Below are 20,984 nucleotides of genomic sequence, written 5' to 3' on the forward strand. Positions count from 1 at the left end.
TGGGATGAAAAGTATTACATTATATTGATTTGAAAACAGATCTTTTATGAAAGTATTTCCCAAAGTTTATTTTTCATAGATTTAAGTAGATACAGATTATCTTGCATAGAGTCCAGTTATGATGAACATTTTCAGACATGATTCACACACACAAACACACTTTCAAAACTGGCATAAAATACTTTAAGTATCTTTTGAGACTTCCACTCCCTTATCGCTCTGCAAATGAAAACTTAATTTTTTTTGTTTTAACAAACCATGTGTGTTTCACAAAGTCATAACGAGCAGACATAAGATCATTTCTCTGGGATCTTTAAGAGGATTAGCCAATCATTTCAAAAGATTTAAGACACACACACACACACACACGATAATAAAGTGCAATTACGCTGCAGATTTACCCAGCATGCAATGGGAACTGAAGGCCAGGGTCTTATGCAAGAATAGTTATTATGAACCCAGCAGCTTCAACGCTACATCTCAGTATCAATGTAAACGAGTTTGAACAAGGGTATAATGCCTTGTGCCAACGTCATGGAATGATATGCTACTGAGTGTGCATGTTTTGTGGTTAAAACAAACCCAAACCATTCTTAACTGACCAACCAAAAGTCAGAGATGATGACTCTTACTGTAAAATACTTTGCTACAGTGATGATGATATTTACATTTGAGTCATTTAGCACACACTCTTATCCAGAGTGATTTACAGGAGTAATTAGGGTTAAGCGCCTTGCTCTTGTGCACAGACCGATTTTTGACCTAGTCAGCTCAGGTTTTCAAACCAGTGATCTTTCAGGTACTGGCCCAACGCTCTTAACCGCTAGGCTACCTGCTGCCCATATATGATTACCATGATGAGGAAACATGTTTCACAAAAAACACAAAACATTGTACAATAACCAATCTCACAGCAACGATTGTCAAATCACATTAAGGCACACAGAGGAGACTGGGTTAACCAGGTGAAAGGTTTAGTCAAGGGGATGAGGGTAGCAACTGAATAACAGAATGAGACAAGAAGGATTAAGTTGCGATGTCTTAATTTAATCCCAAGATTCTAGAACAAAAATCCAAATGGAACTCCTAGTGAATGAAGCCCATTAAAACATGGCTCCCATTTGTACTTCCTGGTCTCTTGTATGACATCTCTGTCTAATCCTTCCTTGTCTCATTCTAGACTAGATGTGGGTGTGGTCAAAGGGCGGCGCTGGGCAGGGAGGGGGTGGGGCTCTGCCAGATGATCATGTGACTGCGGTCTGATCGCAGCGGGGCAGCTTCGGGCGCACCGTCATTCGCGTCGTCGCCTGGGAAAGGTAAGAGGGAGACAGAGTCAGTCAGACAACCACTAATGACAACCACGTGATGTCCTCAACTCACCGATGCGGAAGTTGATGTAGCCCTCTCCTCCACTGAGAATGAGTTGAGAGGCAGAGACTAGAGTTACAGCACCGCCTCCTATTGTAGAGGAGCTGGTCACACAGCCTGGGGAACACAGATATAGAATACTAATAACTATGCAATAACTGCATAGTATCACAATAATACTGTCTAATAACTATGTAATAACTACATAGTATCACAATATAATACTGTCTAATAACTATGTAATAACTACATAGTCTCACAATATAATACTGTCTAATAACTATGCAATAACTGCATAGTATTTAATACTGTAGAACAGGGCTATTCAACTACATTCCTACTGGGGCCAGATAGAAAGGTAGAAAGGTTCATTTTAAGGGGGACAGACATTTTCCACATGCAATTCATCTTCGGAAGAACTGTATAAAAAAAGCAACGCACATGACCAAAAAAGCAACTTTCTTCAAATTAAATGTTGCTAAAAGTAATTAGGAAAGAAGTGGAGGGCGCTCAACGAACGTGAGTCGAGGCTCATCATTGAAAAGGAAGTCACAAAACTCGCTCATTATTTTAACTAGTAAAAGCTTCTTACACGTAATTAGGTCATTTTAAAATCTGAAAACTAAGCATCTTAATAAAGAACACAAAGATATGTAAAATCAGGTGATGCCAAATTCCAGTCTGTGGGACGGAAGCTTTGAATTCATTTCTCACAGTCATAAGGTGCATTTATTTATCCCACTCCCTTCTAACAAGTCCTTGTGAGCATCAGAGAGGGAAACAGAAGGCACGTAGTGTTGCTGAGAGTCGTAGCTTTCAGGAATGGGGTCATAATATGTTGTAGCTTAAACCGTTCAAACACTAGAGACAAATTCATATGAAGAAAAAATAATCAACATGCCACATAGGCGCTAGAAACCACAAAAAACACTAGAAACTACACTATAGACAACCACTATAGTGCTTGTCATTTTGACCTTGAACGTCAGCTTTTGGAGGGGATTTTTTTTGCAGATCATTGATTAATGTTCAGAATTGATCAAAGGGCCAGGGGCGGCCAGTTGAATAGACCTACTGTAGAATAACTGCATTGTTACACAACAGTGAATGAATTAACAACGATAAGAGATTTTCACCAGGTGCAGCAATGATGAACTTGACAGCCTGGCGGTGTCCATGGTAACACAGTTGTGCTGCCGCCAAAGAGCAGTATGGTATAGAGGCAGACTCTGAACCTATGGAACGCAGAGAAGAAGACAATTGACATATGACCAGTGTAAGGGCATTATCTTTCAGGTGATTCTGTTGTTGACCTCTGGGGGCCAGAGGTTAGTACTCACTGAGAGACACAGGGATGGAGAAGATGGCGCCACTTCCTGTTCCCACCCACAGCCGGCCAGAGATGACGGTGAGGGAGGAGATCTGCAGCGGGGAGAGAGACAAGAAGGCAGGGCCTGGAGAAGAGAGACAGAGAGACCAACAGTCAGGAGCTTATCCATTCAAGCAGAGTGGGTTCCGTTTTTGGGTTGAGGAGGTAAGGATTGAAGCAAAATTGAAGAAAATGTATTCAAAGTTGTACATTAACTTCTATGTGGGCCATTACATGCTCACATCAGCAATATAAACATAAACAGATTAATGAACTGAGAATCCTGTTCCTGCTCCTACCCAGTGTTTTGGTGACCAGAGGGGTCAGATCCACATCCTGCAGGAGCCGGCCAGTGGACCAATCGAAAAGCCTAAGTGTAGGGTCGAGCCGGCAGGACGTCCACACACCACTTCCTGCCGCACACAGGAAACGCACCTGCTGCTCACTGCGCTCCGAGACGGTTAAAGTTTGCTGAAAGAGAGGTGGGAAATAGACAAAATAATACAATGTGCAAACCATTCTGAATTCACACACACAATATTTTCAGGTTCGTCAAACTCTTACCTCCACTTTTCTATTCTCGACATCGACCACATGAACCCGATTCCAATATCCTACCCATAAGTACGCACCCTTCGCTAGGCAACAGCGAATGGGCTGCAGTGGAGTTGATCCCAGAGGCAAAACCTCATGTGATTGGAGATCCCATCCACCTGTCAAATATAGTGATGATTATCAGTCATCAGTCTCTTACAAATCACAGGTTGTATGTGGTTATGGATAGATGGAATACAGTTTATGTCAAGTTGACGTCATTTCTTTGAATTTTAGCTAACCCTAACCCTTTTCTTAAACTTAACCTAATCATCCTAACCGGCTACGCTAATTCTCTTAACCTGTTGCATAAGTTGTCCTAACCTGCTACGAAAGGTCCATTCTGAAATAAACTGTATCCCTTCTAGCCAGAACCACTGTATCTAAAACTTAAATGGTACCACTTCTTCCCTCCTTTCCTTCATATGCACTGATATGATCCTGACTGTAATCTGATATGATCCTGACAGTAACCTGATATGATCATGACAGGAGCCAGACAGTAACATGATCTGATCCTGAAAGTGACCTGACCTGAACCTGACACTAGTCTGACCTGATCCTGACAGTAGCCTGACAGGATCCTGAACTGATCCTGATAGTAGCCTGACCTGATCCTGACAGTAAGCTGACCTGATCCTGACAGTAAGTAGCCTGACCTGATCATGACAGCAGCCTGATCTAATCCTGACAGTAGCCTGTTCCTGAGAGTAGCCTGATCTGATCCTGACCTCATCCTGACAGTAACCTGATCCTGACAGTAAAGTGATCCGAACAGGAACCTGATCTGATCCTGAAAGTAGCCTGACCTGATCCTGACAGTAGCCTGATCGCCTGATCTAATCCTGACAGTAGCCTGATCTGATCCTGACAGTATCCTGATCCTGAGAGTAGCCTGATCTGATCCTGACCTCATCCTGACAGTAACCTGATCCTGACAGTAGCCTGATCTGATCCTGACAATAGCCTGACCTGATCCTGATAGGAAACTGACAGTAACCTGACCTGATCCTGACAGTAGCTTGAGCTGATCCTGACAGGAGCCTGACTGGAACCTGAAATGATCCTGACAGGAACCTGACCTGATCCTAACAGGAACCTGACCTGATTCCTGACAGGAACCTGATCCTGACAGAAAAATGGCCTGATCCTAACAGGAACCTGACCTGATCCTGACAGTAACCTGATCCTGACAGTAACCTGATCCTGACAGTAGCCTGATCACCCGACCTAATCCTGACAGTAGCCTGATATGTTCCTGACCTGTTCCTGACAGTAGCCTGACCTGAACCTGACAGTAACCTGACAGGAGCCTGACCTGATCCTGACAGGAGCCTGACCTGATCCTGACAGGAGCATGACCTGATCCTGACAGGAGCATGACCTGATCTTGATAAGAACCTGGCCGTAACCTGACCTGATCCTGACAGGAACCTGACTTGATCCTGACAGTAGCCTGACCTGTTCCTGACAGTAGCCTGATCCTGAGAGTAGCCTGATCTGATCCTGACAGTAACTTGATCCTGACAGTAAAGTGATCTGATTCTGACAGAAACCTGATCTAATCCTGACAGTAGCCTGATCTGATCCTGACAATAGCCTGACAGTAGCTTGACCTGATCCTGACAGGAGCCTGACTGGAACCTGACCTGATCACGACAGGAACCTGATCCTGACAGTAGCCTGACCTAATCCTGACAATAGCCTGATCACCTGATCTAATCCTGACAGTAGCCTGATCCTGAGAGTAGCCTGATCTGATCCTGACAGTAACCTTATCCTGACAGTAACCTGACAGTAGCCTGATCTGATCCTGACAGGAGTCTGACCTGATCCTGACAGTAACCTGACCTGATCCCGACAGTAACCTGACCTGATCCCGACAGTAACCTGACCTGATCCCGACAGTAACCTGACCTGATCCCGACAGTAACCTGACCTGATCCTGACAGTAACCTGACCTGATCCTGACAGTAACCTGACCTTATCCTGACAGTAACCTGACAGGATCCTGACAGTAACCTGACAGGATCCTGACAGTAACCTGACTGGATCCTGACAGTAGCCTGACATGATCCTAACAAGAATCTGATCTGATCCTGACAGGAACCTGATCCTGACAGTAACCTGATCCTGACAGTAACCTGATCCAGACAGCAACCTGATCCAGACAGTAACCTGATCCTGATCCTGACAGTAGCCTGATCGCCCGATCTAATCCTGACAGTAGCCTGATCTGATCCTGACCTGATCCTGACAGTAGCCTGACCTGATCCTGACAGGAACCTGACAGTAACCTGACCTGATCCTGACAGTAGCTTGACCTGATCCTGACAGTAGCCTGAACTGATCCTGACAGTAGCCTGATCCTGAGAGTAGCCTGATCTGATCCTGACCTAATCCTGACAGTAACCTGATCCTGACAGTAAAGTGATTTGATCCGGACAGAAATCTGATCGGATCCTGACAGTAGCCTGACCTGATGCTGACAGTAGCCTGACCTGATCCTGACAGGAAACTGACAGTAACCTGACCTGATCCTGACAGTAGCTTGACCTGATCCTTACAGGAGCCTGACTGGAACCTGACCTGATCCTGACAGGAGCCTGACCTGATCCTGACAGGAGCCTGACCTGATCCTGACAGTAACCTGACCTGATCCTGGCCGGAACTTGACTGGATCCTGACAGTAGCCTGACATGATCCTAACAGGAATCTGATCTGATCCTGACAGTAACCTGATCCTGACAGTAACCTGACCTGATCCTGATCATAGCCTGACCATAGCCTGACCTGACCTGATCCTGACAGTAGCCTGATCTCCCGATCTAATCCTGACAGTAGCCTGATCTGATCCTGACCTGATCCTGACAGTAGCCTGACCTGATGCTGACAGTACCCTGACCTGATCCTGACAGGAACCTGACAGTAACCTGACCTGATCCTGACAGTAGCTTGACCTGATCCTGACAGTAGCTTGACCTGATCCTGACAGGAGGCTGACCTGATCCTGACAGGAGCCTTACCTGATCCTGACAGTAGCCTGACCTGATCCTGACAGTAGCCTGACCTGATCCTGACAGTAGCCTGACCTGATCCTGACAGTAGCCTAACCTGATTCTGACAGTAGCCTGATCTGATCCTGACAGTAGCCTGATCTGATCCTGACAGTAGCCTGATCACCAGATCTAATCCTAACAGTAGCCTGACCTGATCCTGGCCAGAACTTGACATGATCCTAACAATAACCTAACTTGACCCTGACCATAGCCTGACCTGATCCTGACCTGACCTGATCCTGACAGTAGCCTGACAGTAGCCTGATCGGGCGATCTAATACTGACAGTAGCCTGATCTGATCCTGACCTGATCCTGACAGTAGCCTGACCTGATTCTGACAGGAACCTGACAGTAGCCTGACCTGATTCTGACAGGAACCTGACAGTAACCTGACCTGATCCTGACAGTAGCTTGACCTGATCCTGACAGGAGCCTGACCTGATCCTGACAGGAGCCTAACCTGATCCTGATAAGAACCTGGCCGTAACCTGACCTGATCCTGACAGTAGCCTGACCTGATCCTGACAGTAGCCTGACCTGATCCTGACAGTAGCCTGACCTGATCCTGAGAGTAGCCTGATCTGATCTTGGCAGTAAAGTGATCTGATCCGGACAGAAACCTGATTGGATCCTGACAGTAGCTTGATCTGATCCTGACAGAAAACTGACAGTAACCTGACCTGATCCTGACAGTAGCTTGACCTGATCCTGACAGTAGCTTGACCTGATCCTGACAGTAGCTTGACTGGAACCTGACAGTAGCTTGACTGGAACCTGATCCTGACAGCAGTCTGATCTGATCCTGACAGTAACCTGACCTGATCTTGACAGTAACCTAACCTGATAGGAGCCTGACCTGATCCTGACCTGATCCTGACAGGAGCCTGACCTGATCCTGACAGTAACCTGACCTGATCCTGACAGTAACCTGACCTGATCCTGACAGTAACCTGACCTGATCCTGACAGTAACCTGACCTGATCCTGACAGTAACCTGACTTGATCCTGACAGTAACCTGACTTGATCCTGACAGTAACCTGATCATGACAGTAACCTGACCTGATCCTGACAGTAACCTGACCTGATCCTGACAGTAACCTGATACTGACAGTAACCTGACCTGATCCTGACAGTAAACTAACCTGATCCTGACCATAGCCTGACAGTAACCTGACCTGATCCTGACAGTACCCTGACCTGATCCTGACAGTCGTCTGATCTGATCCTAACAGTAAACTAACCTGATCCTGACCATGGCCTGATAGTAACCTGACTGGATCCTGACAGTAGCCTGACCTGATCCTGACAGTAACCTGACCCTGACAGTAATCTGACCTGATCTGATCCTGACAGTAACCTGACAGTAGCCTGACCTGATCCTGACAGTAGCCTGACCTGATCCTGACAGGAAACTGATACTGACAGTATTCTGACCTGATCCTGACAGGAAACTGATACTGACAGTAACCTGACCTGATCCTGTCCATAGCCTGAGAGTAACCTGACCTGATCCTGACAGTAGCCTGGCCTGATCCTGACAGTAGCCTGATCGCCTGATCTAATCCTGACAGTAGCCTGACCTGATCCTGACAGGAACCTGACCTGATCCTGACAGGAAACTGATACTGACAGTAACCTGACCTGATCCTGTCCATAGCCTGAGAGTAACCTGACCTGATCCTGACAGTAGCCTGACCTGATCCTGACAGGAACCTGACCTGATCCTGACAGTAACCTGACCTGATCCTGACAGTAACCTGACCTAATCCTGACAGTAACCTGAGAGGGGGAATTACCTGGGTTGTGCGAGAAGAATGCAAGCGTCCCATTGGCTAATCCAGCAATGACATGACCTTGTGAATACCTGAAAGGTTTAGAGTTGAAAGTAAACAAAGACAAAACATGCAATATTCAAACTGGTACACAATTATCCTTTCAGATCTAGTCATCCAAGTGTCCAACTGTAGGGGCTTGTGGTCTATATCGGACTGGGTACAGGAGTACTCACGTGAGAGAGTGCACACCCTCAGACAGAGAGATAGACTGCAGACAGCGCCTTCTAGCTGTGGACGCGGAGTGTACCAATACACTGGGAATGGAGGAAGAAAGAGAAAAAGAGAGGAGAGGGAGAATGAGCAACTGTTAATTGTTTAACATATCATGGAACAGCATGGTTCTGATCTCCACACCTCACCTTCCTTCCTGAGTTCCAATCCACACAGTTCCTGAGGTGTCACCTGATGACACAGAAACAGAACAGAGACAGTAAGCGATAACAATGCTTTAAACACTGGCAATGCTAATGGAAATAACTAGTTGAGTGATGATTTGGAAATGATGGTGGCTATGGTTAACAAGTCTACAGAAATCTAAAATTGGTAAGCTGATCCTAGATCTGTGCCTAAGGGTACCTTTTACCCGGAGAGTAATAGATAGCACTGACCAGTAGGGGGCACAGCACAGATGCATAGGACGGGCGAGGTGGGCGGGAGGCTGAACTGATCCAGCACCGTATTGGACCGCGCAGGGTTGATCACTGTGACATCACTACTGGAGGCGGGACCAGAGACCACCCACACTGCACACTGACAGAGTGGATGGAAGAGAGAGGAGTGATGCCTACTATTGAGAAATGACAGATCAATCCCTAGCCCAGTGTTTCCCAAACTCGGTCCTGGAGACTCCAAGGGGTGCACGTTTTGTTTTTTGCCCTAGCACTGCACAGCGGATTCATATAATCAAAGCTTAGTGATGAGTTGATCATTTGAATCAGCTATGTGGTGCTAGGGCAAAAACCAAAACCCCTTGGAGTCCCCAGGACCGAGCTGGGGAAACACTGCCCTAACCCCTACCCACTAGGTGTTTGTGTGTAGACCTAAACGGTTTGGATGGGTGTAAACAGTATGCTAAACAATATGGTTCCATCTAGCCTGTCAGTGGACATGGAGCTACTACCCTATTGATTCTACCTATCAAACCTCCCAGATCTACAAGAAGTGCCAGTTGGTAGTTAGTCGATTTGTGCTAGTTGGTAGTTGGTCGATTTGGCATTGAGGAAACCATTGGCATGACATGGTCTGAAAATGGTGGTTAGATGGTACTGCAAGTGGTAGTTACTGTGACTAGAACTAGTAATTTGACAGTAATGACCACCTTACCGTTGTCTCGCCTGAGATCTCAGGTGTAACAGCAACAGCACAGTTTAGCTACAGAGAGAAAACACAAGTTATGGACTGTCTTCTGGGAAAAGACTGTCTGGGTTAAAAACCATAGCACTGACTGTAGACATGTTTCTGAATAGTATGTCCTACCTTGGCTGTAGAATCTCTCTGGTCCATCAGTCTGAGCTGCACTAGGACAGGCACATCTTTGGGCTCAGGGGTCGGCTCTGAGGAATCCTGCAATAATCCCACACAATATACTGTATGTACCAGATTAAGGTTTGTGTCTTCTTCCACAGTCTGTGTGAGTATTTTCACCTCTGAAGTAAATATTGTGTTTACCTACAGTGTCTTTAGAAAGTATTCACACCCCTTGACTTTCTCCACATTATGATGTGTTACTGCCTGAATTTAAATTGGATTCAATTGAGAGTGTGTGTCACTGATCTACACATAATACCCCATGTCACAGTGGAATTATACAAATAAATAAAACATTTTAAAGCTGAAATGTCTTGAGTTAATATGTATTCAACCCCTTTGGTATGGCAAGCCTAAATAAGTTCAGGAGTAAAAGTGTGGCTTAACAAGTCACATAACTTGCATGGATTCACTCAGTGTGCATCCTGTTTTGAATGACCACTCCATCTCTGTACCCCACACATAAGGTTATCTGGAAGGTCCCTCAGTAGAGTTGTGAATTTTAAGCACTGATGCAACAAAAAAAAAGCAGGCATTGAGCATCCCTCTGAGCATGGAGAAGTTACTCATTACACTTTGGATGGTGTATCAATACACCCAGTCACTACAAAGATACAGGCGTCCTTCCTAACTCAGTCGCCGGAGAAGAAGGAAACCGCTCAGGGGCCAATGGTGATTTTAAACATTTACTGGTTGTGATAGGATAAAATTGTAGTTACTCCACAATACTAGCCTAAATGACAGAGAGAAATGAGGAAGCCTGTACAGAATAAAAATAGTCCAAAACATGTATCCTGTTTGCTATAAGGCACTAAAGTAATACTGGAAAACATGCGGTAAATAACATTTTTTTGTGGCAAAGAAATGTTTTGTTCTGAATACGAAGCATTATGTTTTGGGGCAAATCCAAAACAACACATAACTGAGTACCACTCTTCATATTTTCAAGCATGGTGGTGGCTGCATCATGTTATGGGTATGCTTGTCATCTGCAAGGACGAGGGAGTTTTTAAGGATAAAAACATTTATGTAATAGAGCTAAGCACAGAAAAAAATCCTAGAGGAAAACCTGGTTCAGTCTGCTTTCCAACAGACACTTGGAGACAAATTCATCTTTCAGCAGGACAATAACCTAAAACACAATAACCTACATGACTTAAATAAGCCAAAACTTTAAAATGTCTGTCTAGGAATGATCAACAACCAACTTGACAGAGCTTGAAGAAGTTTCAAAAGAATAATAAATGGGCAAATATTGTACAATCCAGGTGTGCAAAGCTCTTAGAGATTTAGCCAAAAATACTATTTATAATCTCACTGCAATCGCTGCCCAATGTGATTCTAACATCTATTGACTCAGGGGTTGAATATTTACGTAATCAAGATAGATTAGTGTTTTATTTTCCATAAATGTTTCAAATATGATAATTTCTCCCACTTTGACATTACTTACAGATTATTGTTTGTAGATCGTTGACAAAAAATTACAGTTAAATCTATTTTAATCCCACTTTGTAACTCAACAAAATGTGTAAAAGTCCAGGGGTGTGAATACTTTCTGAAGGCACTGTATGTGTGTGTATGCATGTTCACCTGTGTGTGAGACAGCGGCATGCTCCAGCCATGAACCTGGCGTTTTCCCAGGGTTCCCCAGACATGGGAGCGGATGTCTCTGTACAGCTCCCTCCTCCTGACCCGCGGAGACAGGGCTGTAGCAGGGGAGGCACCACTGGGAGGAAGCGGGAAGAGGAAGAACAGAGGGGAAGAGGGGGCAGTAGGTGAGAGAGTGGTTTAAAAAGATGTGCTGCTTTATGATAGTTACTAATGTAACCTATGGTAGTAGATGAGGTGAGTTCACTTCAAACCTTACAATGTAAAGCACTTTGAGCTGTTGGAAAGAGCTCCAAAGACATGTAATCCCATTATCATCATATCAACGTACACTGTCTGAGTCGTACTGACAGCCAATTGCCGTGGAGACCCCATTGGTGAATGAGTGAGGGACGGGGACGTCGGCAGGGTCAGCGCTAGAGCAGCAGACGGAACCAAGGGGTTCTTGTTCAGGCCAAACAAACGGTTGAATCTTGAATGGACAGAGAGATGGTTAATTTGACTGCAATTGACCAGAAGCTCTGCCCACCTCACAGGAATACAATAACTCTTACACATAACTTTCCCATAGGCACTCTGGTCATGTGCTTGGGCTATAGACTGTGTAGCCACAGGTAAATATGAACAGCTATTGAGCTAAATGTTGTGAAGTCAGGGGTCAGAGCCAGGCCAAATATGTGTGGTTGTGTGCCTGTTAGCAGCTCAAGGTTTAAAGTGAAGAAAGTGGTTAACAGTATCTGTGGACTTCTTTACTGCAATAATTGCCAAATTAAAAAGTTATATTTTCCTTCCTGATTCTTCACTCCCTCACTCTCACCTTCTCCACACACTAGTCCTCTCTCTCTCTGTGATCCTCTCTTCTTGGGTGGCCCTGAAAAGAAGGGATGTGAGATGGAGAGTTGAGTTATTCCCTTCTCCACAGGACTATGAAACCTCCTGTCAGTCTACTTCTATGGGGGAGACAGGCAGGCATGGTTACCGAATGGTCTGACTGCGTCTCACAGCCTCCTGCAGCTCAAACAAACGCTCCTTATACTGGTTCTTCTCCATGACAACACGGGACATCTCCGAACGAGAGAACCGACGCAGCGATATGGGCAGAGAGGACTATGGGTAACAGATTAACATTCTAGTTAGAGTACATCAAGTCCATTAGAGAAACAAAAAAAAGTTACAACAAATCTATTAGCAGAATATAAAGAGACAATACAAAGAAAGCCCTCTTACATCATCATCTGATTGATTTGCTTCCAGTTCTTTCCGAAGTCTACATAAAAGCAGAAACACACGCAATCAATGAATCACACCACATTAACAAATATTGTTTGTATTGTTTGTACCTTCGTCTCATTCTGCCAACCATCAACAACCTGACACTAGAGTTGGGTACCTCTTGGTTTCCTCCTCCATCTCCTTCATTCTTCCCTCCAATCGGGTGACAGTCTCCTGGCAGGAAGTCACCTCCACCTTAAGAGCTGACCTCTCATTGGTCAGCTCCTCCACACGAGAGATCAGTGCTTTCCGGGCAGCATTCACTAACTCACTGGGAGAGGTAGATAATGTAAGAGTGAGTGAGAGAGAAAATGAATGACAGAATGCAAAAGTGAGTAAATACAGTAAACAAAGGACCCGTTGTGCTCCGTTTTACTTCAGGCCCAATGTGCACTCTGTCAACGTATCTAAATGAAACAGAGGCATAGTGAATGGTAAGCCCCCTACACACACAGTTAGTCATACAGGACTAGACATAGTAGGGTAATAATAACGGTGGGATAAACACGGGGACTTACTGGTTGTGTTTCAGTTCCTCATACTGAGAAAGAATCTCCTCAAACTGGTCGGTGCTGCCTGCACAGACAAGAAAAAACAAACAGTTCTCACCACAAATAGCATTAACCCATACCGTAACCCTAAGTCAACCCTTTACAGAACAACTAGCTTTTAATTGCTCATGCCAGTTCTCATGACATTGACACTTCAGGCCACTCTAACTTGTGCCTACTGCCCAGCACTGCCTAAGATACCCCCTCCATCTGCCTCAGCTCTTTCCCCCTAGCCTTCCTCTGGCTGTAAAATTAGGTTGTATGTGTTAAGAGAGCAAAGGGCATACATTTCATCTTATGTGAACAACCAGTGCAGTGTTTCACTGCAAACAGGGGGCGTAGGTGTGCCCTTGCCTAATGGCCGTACCTCTGACACTGGCCCCCTGGTCCACACTCTCTATGTATTCCTGACTCAGCTCAGACAGCTCTGAGAACACAGACTCCGTGTTCCTCAGCTCCCATTCCAGACTATCCATATCCTCCTCCTCATCCTCCTTCTCCTGCTTTGCTCCTTCCTCTTTTTTCTCCTCCTCCTTCTTCTCTCCTTCCTTCTCCTCCACCTCCTTAATTTCTTCCCCCATGCTGGTCTTGTCTCTGAATGGCTCTTTGGCGTCTGCTCGGACCGGGGTGCTAGGGAACATGGGTAACAGAGAAAAGGTTGGGGGCAGTAGGTGTCAGTTTGTCCAACAGTAAAATGTGTGTTGGGGAGATGTCCCATCAAGAGTCTTTCTGAACCATGACAGACCTGTGAAGGGAAGTAGTCTGATTTACAGTTAACTAGTTGTGGCTGAGTTGGTTTATTGTTATGAATGTGTAAAATAAAAGCTTTCTTGGTAATGCAATAAAGTCAGTACAGTTCATCTTGCACTGTAAGTGCACACATACAGGACATACCTGGCATTCATAAGGCCATGAAACTTCGCCAGCTCAGGGGTGGAGCTTATGATGTCATTGATGAAGGACGCATCTCTGTCTGGCTTTACGACAATGTCAATCACCCTATCGTCCTTGGTTACCGGTTCTTCCAACAGGACAGAACAAGGAGGTGTTTCTGGCCTTCGATCAGTTAGCTTGAAAAGGGGAGGAGTCAGTAAGGACAACTTCCATAGAAAAATACTACTGCTACAAGACAGTACAGAGGTTATCAAATCTAGAGAACGTACCTCCGACCCGCTAACACAGGATTCTGACTGGCCCTGGGTAGATTGTGAATTCTTGGAGCGCACATGGTTACTAAAGACAGACAGGGAACAATTGTAACATCATAACGCAGTGAAAATCAGAAACCATCAAATGAATGAACCACAGTGAAAGAGATATCTTTAGAATGGAAAGACTGCATACCGTTCCATGTTGTTGTAGTCATATTAACTGAATTGAGCGGTGGCTAACCTTAGTGGAGATCCCTCTCTCTCTAGATCCCTTTTCCTCTCCAGCAGATCCTTATAACTGAGCACCAACTGAGAGAGAGTGAGAGAAAGTGAAAATGGAGATAGAAAAAGAAGGACAGCAGGGATAATAAAATACATTTCCACAATGATGGACAGCAGCTGTTACTGAGAGAAGAGTACACAGAGGTTGAGTCCCAAACAGCCTCGTCAGTCTAAACATGCTGTCGTCTGACCTTGTTGTGAGTGTGCTTCAGTGTGTTCAACTCTCTGCCCAGTCCAGCCCTCTGCTCCTCCAAGGCCACCACTGTCACAGAAACAACACACAGTAGCAATTAGCATCACATACAGTACAGTGTGTCTCAATGACCAGGGTCCCAGTCTGATTCTGCCCTAGCCTACTTGCCATGGTCTTATCAAACATCCTCAGTTTGTAACACAAAAGATGGGAATGAAGGATGTGAATGTAAAATAATCTACACGGGCATGAAGAGGGTAAGCATAAAGAGAGAGAGAAATAGATAGAGATTGTTACAACACTGTACATAGTGATAATATAACATTTGAAATGTCTTTATTCTTTTGAAACTGCTGTGAGTGTACTGTTTACTGCTCATTTCTGATTGTTCACTTCACTTTTGTTAATTATCTATTTCGCTTGCTTTGGCAATGTTAACATATGTTTCCCATGCCTATAAAGCCCTTCGAATTGAAATTGAGAGATAAAGGGGGAGATAGAGGGAGGAAGCGATGGACACCCAGACCCAGTCAGACACTCACATTGGTCAGCCTGCTCTCTGGCCTTCTTCTCCAGTTCTTTTTCCCTCCTCTCTCTCTCCTTCTCTCTTCCCCTCATCGTCCTCCGCTCCTGCTCAATCTGGTCATCCAACTCCAGATACCGCTAAAGGCAAAAAACAAAAGTTTATTAAAATTCATTAAACTACAGTGCCTTGCGAAAGTATTCGGCCCCCTTGAACTTTGCGACCTTTTGCCACATTTCAGGCTTCAAACATAAAGATATAAAACTGTATTTTTTTGTGAAGAATCAACAACAAGTGGGACACAATCATGAAGTGAAACGACATTTATTGGATATTTCAAACTTTTTTAACAAATCAAAAACTGAAAAATTGGGCGTGCAAAATTATTCAGCCCCCTTAAGTTAATACTTTGTAGCGCCACCTTTTGCTGCGATTACAGCTGTAAGTCGCTTGGGGTATGTTTCTATCAGTTTTGCACATCGAGAGACTGAAATTTTTTCCCATTCCTCCTTGCAAAACAGCTCGAGCTCAGTGAGGTTGGATGGAGAGCATTTGTGAACAGCAGTTTTCAGTTCTTTCCACAGATTCTCGATTGGATTCAGGTCTGGACTTTGACTTGGCCATTCTAACACCTGGATATGTTTATTTTTGAACCATTCCATTGTAGATTTTGCTTTATGTTTTGGATCATTGTCTTGTTGGAAGACAAATCTCAGTCCCAGTCTCAGGTCTTTTGCAGACTCCATCAGGTTTTCTTCCAGAATGGTCCTGTATTTGGCTCCATCCATCTTCCCATCAATTTTAACCATCTTCCCTGTCCCTGCTGAAGAAAAGCAGGCCCAAACCATGATGCTGCCAGCACCATGTTTGACAGTGGGGATGGTGTGTTCAGCTGTGTTGCTTTTACGCCAAACATAACGTTTTGCATTGTTGCCAAAAAGTTCAATTTTGGTTTCATCTGACCAGAGCACCTTCTACCACATGTTTGGTGTGTCTCCCAGGTGGCTTGTGGCAAACTTTAAACGACACTTTTTATGGATATCTTTAAGAAATGGCTTTCTTCTTGCCACTCTTCCATAATGGCCAGATTTGTGCAATATACGACTGACTGATTGTTGTCCTATGGACAGAGTCTCCCACCTCAGCTGTAGATCTCTGCAGTTCATCCAGAGTGATCATGGGCCTCTTGGCTGCATCTCTGATCAGTCTTCTCCTTGTATGAGCTGAAAGATTAAAGGGACGGCCAGGTCTTGGTAGATTTGCAGTGGTCTGATACTCCTTCCATTTCAATATTATCGCTTGCACAGTGCTCCTTGGGATGTTTAAAGCTTGGGAAATCTTTTTGTATCCAAATCCGGCTTTAAACTTCTTCACAACAGTATCTCGGACCTGCCTGGTGTGTTCCTTGTTCTTCATGATGCTCTCTGCGCTTTTAACGGACCTCTGAGACTATCACAGTGCAGGTGCATTTATACGGAGACTTGATTACACACAGGTGGATTGTCTTTATCATCATTAGTCATTTAGGTCAACATTGGATCATTCAGAGATCCTCACTGAACTTCTGGAGAGAGTTTGCTGCACTGAAAGTAAAGGGGCTGAATAATTTTGCACGCCCAATTTTTCAGTTTTTGATTTGTTAAAAAAGTTTGAAATATCCAATAAATGTCGTTCCACTTCATGATTGTGTCCCACTTGTTGTTGATTCTTCACAAAAAAATACAGTTTTATATCTTTATGTTTGAAGCCTGAAATGTGGCAAAAGGTCGCAAAGTTCAAGGGGGCCGAATACTTTCGCAAGGCACTGTATATGAAACGTTTTATTTATGAATTTTAATCAACACCCTGAATTGACTGAGTTGAAAAAGAATAGAACCCAAACCCTGACCCCATATCACATTTGCATTTAAAAAAAATGATAAACCATAAGCACTTCCATCCCCTCTCACCTCCTGGCTCTCTCTCCTCAGTAGTTTCTCACTCTGGTATCTCTCCAATAGCGCATCTCGCTCTCCTTTCTCTCTTTCGGCCTCCTCCTCCCTCTCTCTGAGCTGGGCTCTGCAGCTGGCCAGACCCTCCAGGACCCATACTAGGATGGGCACCAGGGACTCCACAACCCCTACGCCATGGGTCTCTATCACTGTCTGTAGCAGGGAAAGAGGGATGGGGGGGTAGCATCAGATGAGTGTGGGTGGTGATGGAGAAGAGACCGAGGAATGAAAAGCCAGCTAGGAGATAGAGAGACAGGAAAGGGGCGATAGGACAGAAAGCAGTTGAGTGGTGGATGTGATGTGTGTTTACCTGTAGTTCTGAGTACAGTTTCCCGGCCTCTTCACTCACAATGTCAGGGTCCAGATCCAGCTCCCCAGACCCACACAGGATACTCTCTCCACACTCCATCCCTCTCTATATATAAGTTAATGGGTCTCAGCTGATATGAGTATATGAACTGTGTGTCTGTCAATACACTTCTTCCTCATATATAAATACCTACCCACCTAGTTTATCTAGACCTCTCACACTCATGTCTACTCCCATTTCATCCATCTCTCCACTGTACATGGTCCTTCCTCCATTTCTACAGTAAATGACCCCCCTATTCCCCTTGATGCCCCTTCCTCTGCTCTAGATGAAGCTGATGTCAGGGGGGGTTGGTGCCCATTCTGAAAGAGAGAGAAAAAAACATAATCATAATCATTTCTACAATGTCAGTGGAAATGTTTGTTTTTTTTCATTTGAGGAAATATAGGCTTGCAGGTACATACTACATGACTATTTTTTTTAGAAGTAAAACCCCCTTTACAACAATCAAACCACCATCATCTCTTTCTCTTTCTGTTCTGTTTCCTGTCTCTCACTGTGAGGGCTAGAATGTGAACTCTAAACATAGAAGTGCTACAGTGTGTATCGAGTTATTTACTTTATTCACACTATGAGTCTTGTCTACTTTTACATATGTCTGTTGCTCTCTCCAATAACAGGTTGTGCCTTTAGACAAGTGACCTGGCAGTATACAGAATTGGAATGACTTAACATTTAGCATTACTAAGCAAAATGACTCCATGCACGGGTAGTAAGCCTACTCCTTTTAATTCTCACACACGACTTTCCGTGTTTCCCACCCTGATTTGCCCTAGCAGGCACACCTGTCCTCCTCACAGATCCCTCCTTCTACCACCACCAGGCTCCTAACTTGGGATCAAAACACATGACAGTACCCACTACCCTGGTCTAGGCCTCACACCACCAGGCTCCTAACTAGGGATCAAAACACATGACAGTACCCACTACCCTGGTCTATGCCTCACACCTACAGGCTCCTAACTGGGGATCAAAACACATGACAGTACCCACTACCCTGGTCTATGCCTCACACCTACAGGCAGTGGATCCCAAGTAACCTAGACCAATGTCTGGCAAGCCTTGTCCCTGGATACGTATATCACTGATGACGTTTAATTCTTGTTCATTGTTATTTTAAAGTGGTGATTCTCTGATCCACCTCTACGCAGACAACACCATATACTTCTGGCCCCTCTTTGGCCACTGTGTTAACAAACCTCCAGACGAGCTTCAATGCCATACAACTCTCCTTCCGTGGCCTCCAACTGCTCTTAAATGCAAGTAAAACTAAATGTATGCTCTTCAACCGATCGCTGCCCACATTCTGACTTAGAATATGTGGACAACTACAAATACCTAGGTGTCTGGTTAGACTGTAAACTCTCCTTCCAGACTCACATTAAGCAACTCCAATCCAAAATTAAATCTAGAATTGGCTTCCTATTTCACAACAAAGCCTCCTTTACTCATGCTGCCAAACATACCCTCGTAAAACTGACTATCCTACCGATCCTCGACTTCAACAATGTAATTTACAAAATAGCCCCCAACACTCTACTCAGCAAATCGGATGCAGTCTATCACAGTGCCATCCGTTTTGTCACCAAAGCCCCATATACTACCCACCACTGCGACCTGTATGCTCTCGTTGGCTGGCACTCGCATCATATTCGTAGCCAAACCCACTGACTCCAGGTCATCTATAAGTCATTGCTAGGTAAAGCCCCGCCTTATCTGCACACTGGTCACCATAGCAGCACCCACCCGTAGCATGCGCTCCAGCAGGTATATTTCACTGGTCACCCCAAAGCCAATTCCTCGTTCGGCCACCTTTCCTTCCAGTTTTCTGCTGCCAATGACTGGAACGAATTGCAAAAATCACTGAAGCTGGAGACTCATATCTCCCTCACTAACTGTAAGCACAAGCTGTCAGAGCAGCTCACAGATCACTGGACCTGTACATAGCTCATCTGTAAATAGCCCATCCAACTATCTCATCCCCATAATGTTATTTATTTTGCTCCTTTGCACGCTAGTATCTCTACTTGCACACTCATCTTGTGCACATCTATCACTCCAGTGTTTAATTGCTAAATTGTAATTATTTCGCCACTATGGCCTATTTATTGCCTTACCTTCCTTATCCTACCTCATTTGCACACATTGTATATATACTTGATCTATTGTATTATTGACTGTATGTTTGTTTATTCCATGAGTAACTCTGTGTTGTTTGTGTAGCACTGCTTTGCTTTATCTTGGCCAGGTCGCAGTTGTAAATGAGAACTTGTTCTCAACTGGCCTACCTGGTTAAATAACGATGAAATAAAATAAAAACATGAAAATAAAGTAACTGTCAGATTATTAGGCAGTCTGTCCTCCAAGACGATTCAGACTGTACAAACATTTACCACCTGTTGCTGAATAGGTCGTTCGTATTGCTGGGTACTGTAGTACTACAAATACGCGCGCACACACACACACGCGCGCACACACACACACACACACACACACGATATTGAATGACAGGAACAGACGGACGTCCAAAGAATAATCGACGATGCAGCCTAAGCAATAAACACCAACTCGATCTAGCCGGTCTCAAGTGCAATAACATGATGGCGTTTGCGGTATAAATAAACCATTGACTGACAACAGTCACCTTATAGATTTTACGAGATCACCTTCATTTCATTTGGCCAACTGTTCAGCCTACTGTAGTTCGGGAGAACTGAACCAAAACGTTCACTCTGTCTTTTTATATGTTAACTCACCTTTGAGTCTCTTTAGTTCCCAAAACTTGTATATCATTTGTTGAAACGGGTAATATTCCAGTCGTTTACTTTGAAGAAGATATCAATTACTCCTACAGCGAGTTTGAAGAAGGGGATGTGGTTTCATTTAGACTCAGTTGACCGAATTCCTATTCTGGCCTATCGGAGTGATAGGCTGTTCTCAGTGTCCAACGGCCGTGTAAAAGAGGCGGGACATGGCTGGTCTTGTGAGTAAAAACAAGTTCCTAACTTGAACAATGACACGTGATGAGGGGAACGTTGAAGGGTTGTCAGGTGACCTTCTCTAATACCTGTCTAAACGTTTCACGTAATATGACCTTTCACTCCTTTTTTCACCGACTGTTTTTCCCAGTGGTTAATCAAGTACAGTATAACTATGTGAACAACTGAACACTGCAAAGACCAGCAGATGTTTGCAAAAACGTGGCCAGGTATCCAATTTCCTCTACGCAGTCATTCCATAGGCTACTGTATATTAACCAGATCCAGTTGTGTTTACAGAAAATCGT

General features: G+C 44.5%; 1 protein-coding gene across 2 annotated transcripts; it reads right to left on the bottom strand.

Moving 5' to 3' along the window:
- Positions 1-39: 39 nt before the first annotated feature.
- Positions 40-20,655, bottom strand: LOC139389001 (C-Jun-amino-terminal kinase-interacting protein 4-like). Of its 2 annotated transcripts, none has more exons than XM_071135758.1 (28): positions 20,455-20,655; positions 17,639-18,000; positions 17,287-17,481; positions 15,357-15,477; positions 14,813-14,883; positions 14,581-14,648; positions 14,352-14,421; positions 14,083-14,258; positions 13,556-13,818; positions 13,156-13,213; positions 12,756-12,908; positions 12,593-12,632; positions 12,345-12,472; positions 12,183-12,236; positions 11,697-11,837; positions 11,348-11,483; positions 9,704-9,790; positions 9,551-9,598; positions 8,836-8,977; positions 8,587-8,629; positions 8,401-8,481; positions 8,189-8,256; positions 3,302-3,450; positions 3,037-3,208; positions 2,709-2,822; positions 2,505-2,603; positions 1,381-1,485; positions 40-1,307 (listed from the first exon to the last, which is right to left on the bottom strand). In XM_071135758.1, the coding sequence occupies exons 2-28, from the start codon at positions 17,735-17,737 to the stop codon at positions 1,198-1,200; spliced, it is 2,991 nt and encodes a 996-aa protein (XP_070991859.1). In that variant the 5' UTR covers positions 17,738-18,000; positions 20,455-20,655; the 3' UTR covers positions 40-1,197. The 2 variants fall into 2 exon arrangements, with proteins under 2 accessions (XP_070991859.1, XP_070991858.1); XM_071135757.1 differs by having other exon boundaries at positions 11,625-11,837.
- Between the last annotated feature and the right edge of the window lie 329 nt (positions 20,656-20,984).

This window comes from Oncorhynchus clarkii, chromosome 3 (genome assembly GCF_045791955.1).
Source record: "Oncorhynchus clarkii lewisi isolate Uvic-CL-2024 chromosome 3, UVic_Ocla_1.0, whole genome shotgun sequence".
NCBI lineage: Eukaryota > Metazoa > Chordata > Actinopteri > Salmoniformes > Salmonidae > Oncorhynchus > Oncorhynchus clarkii.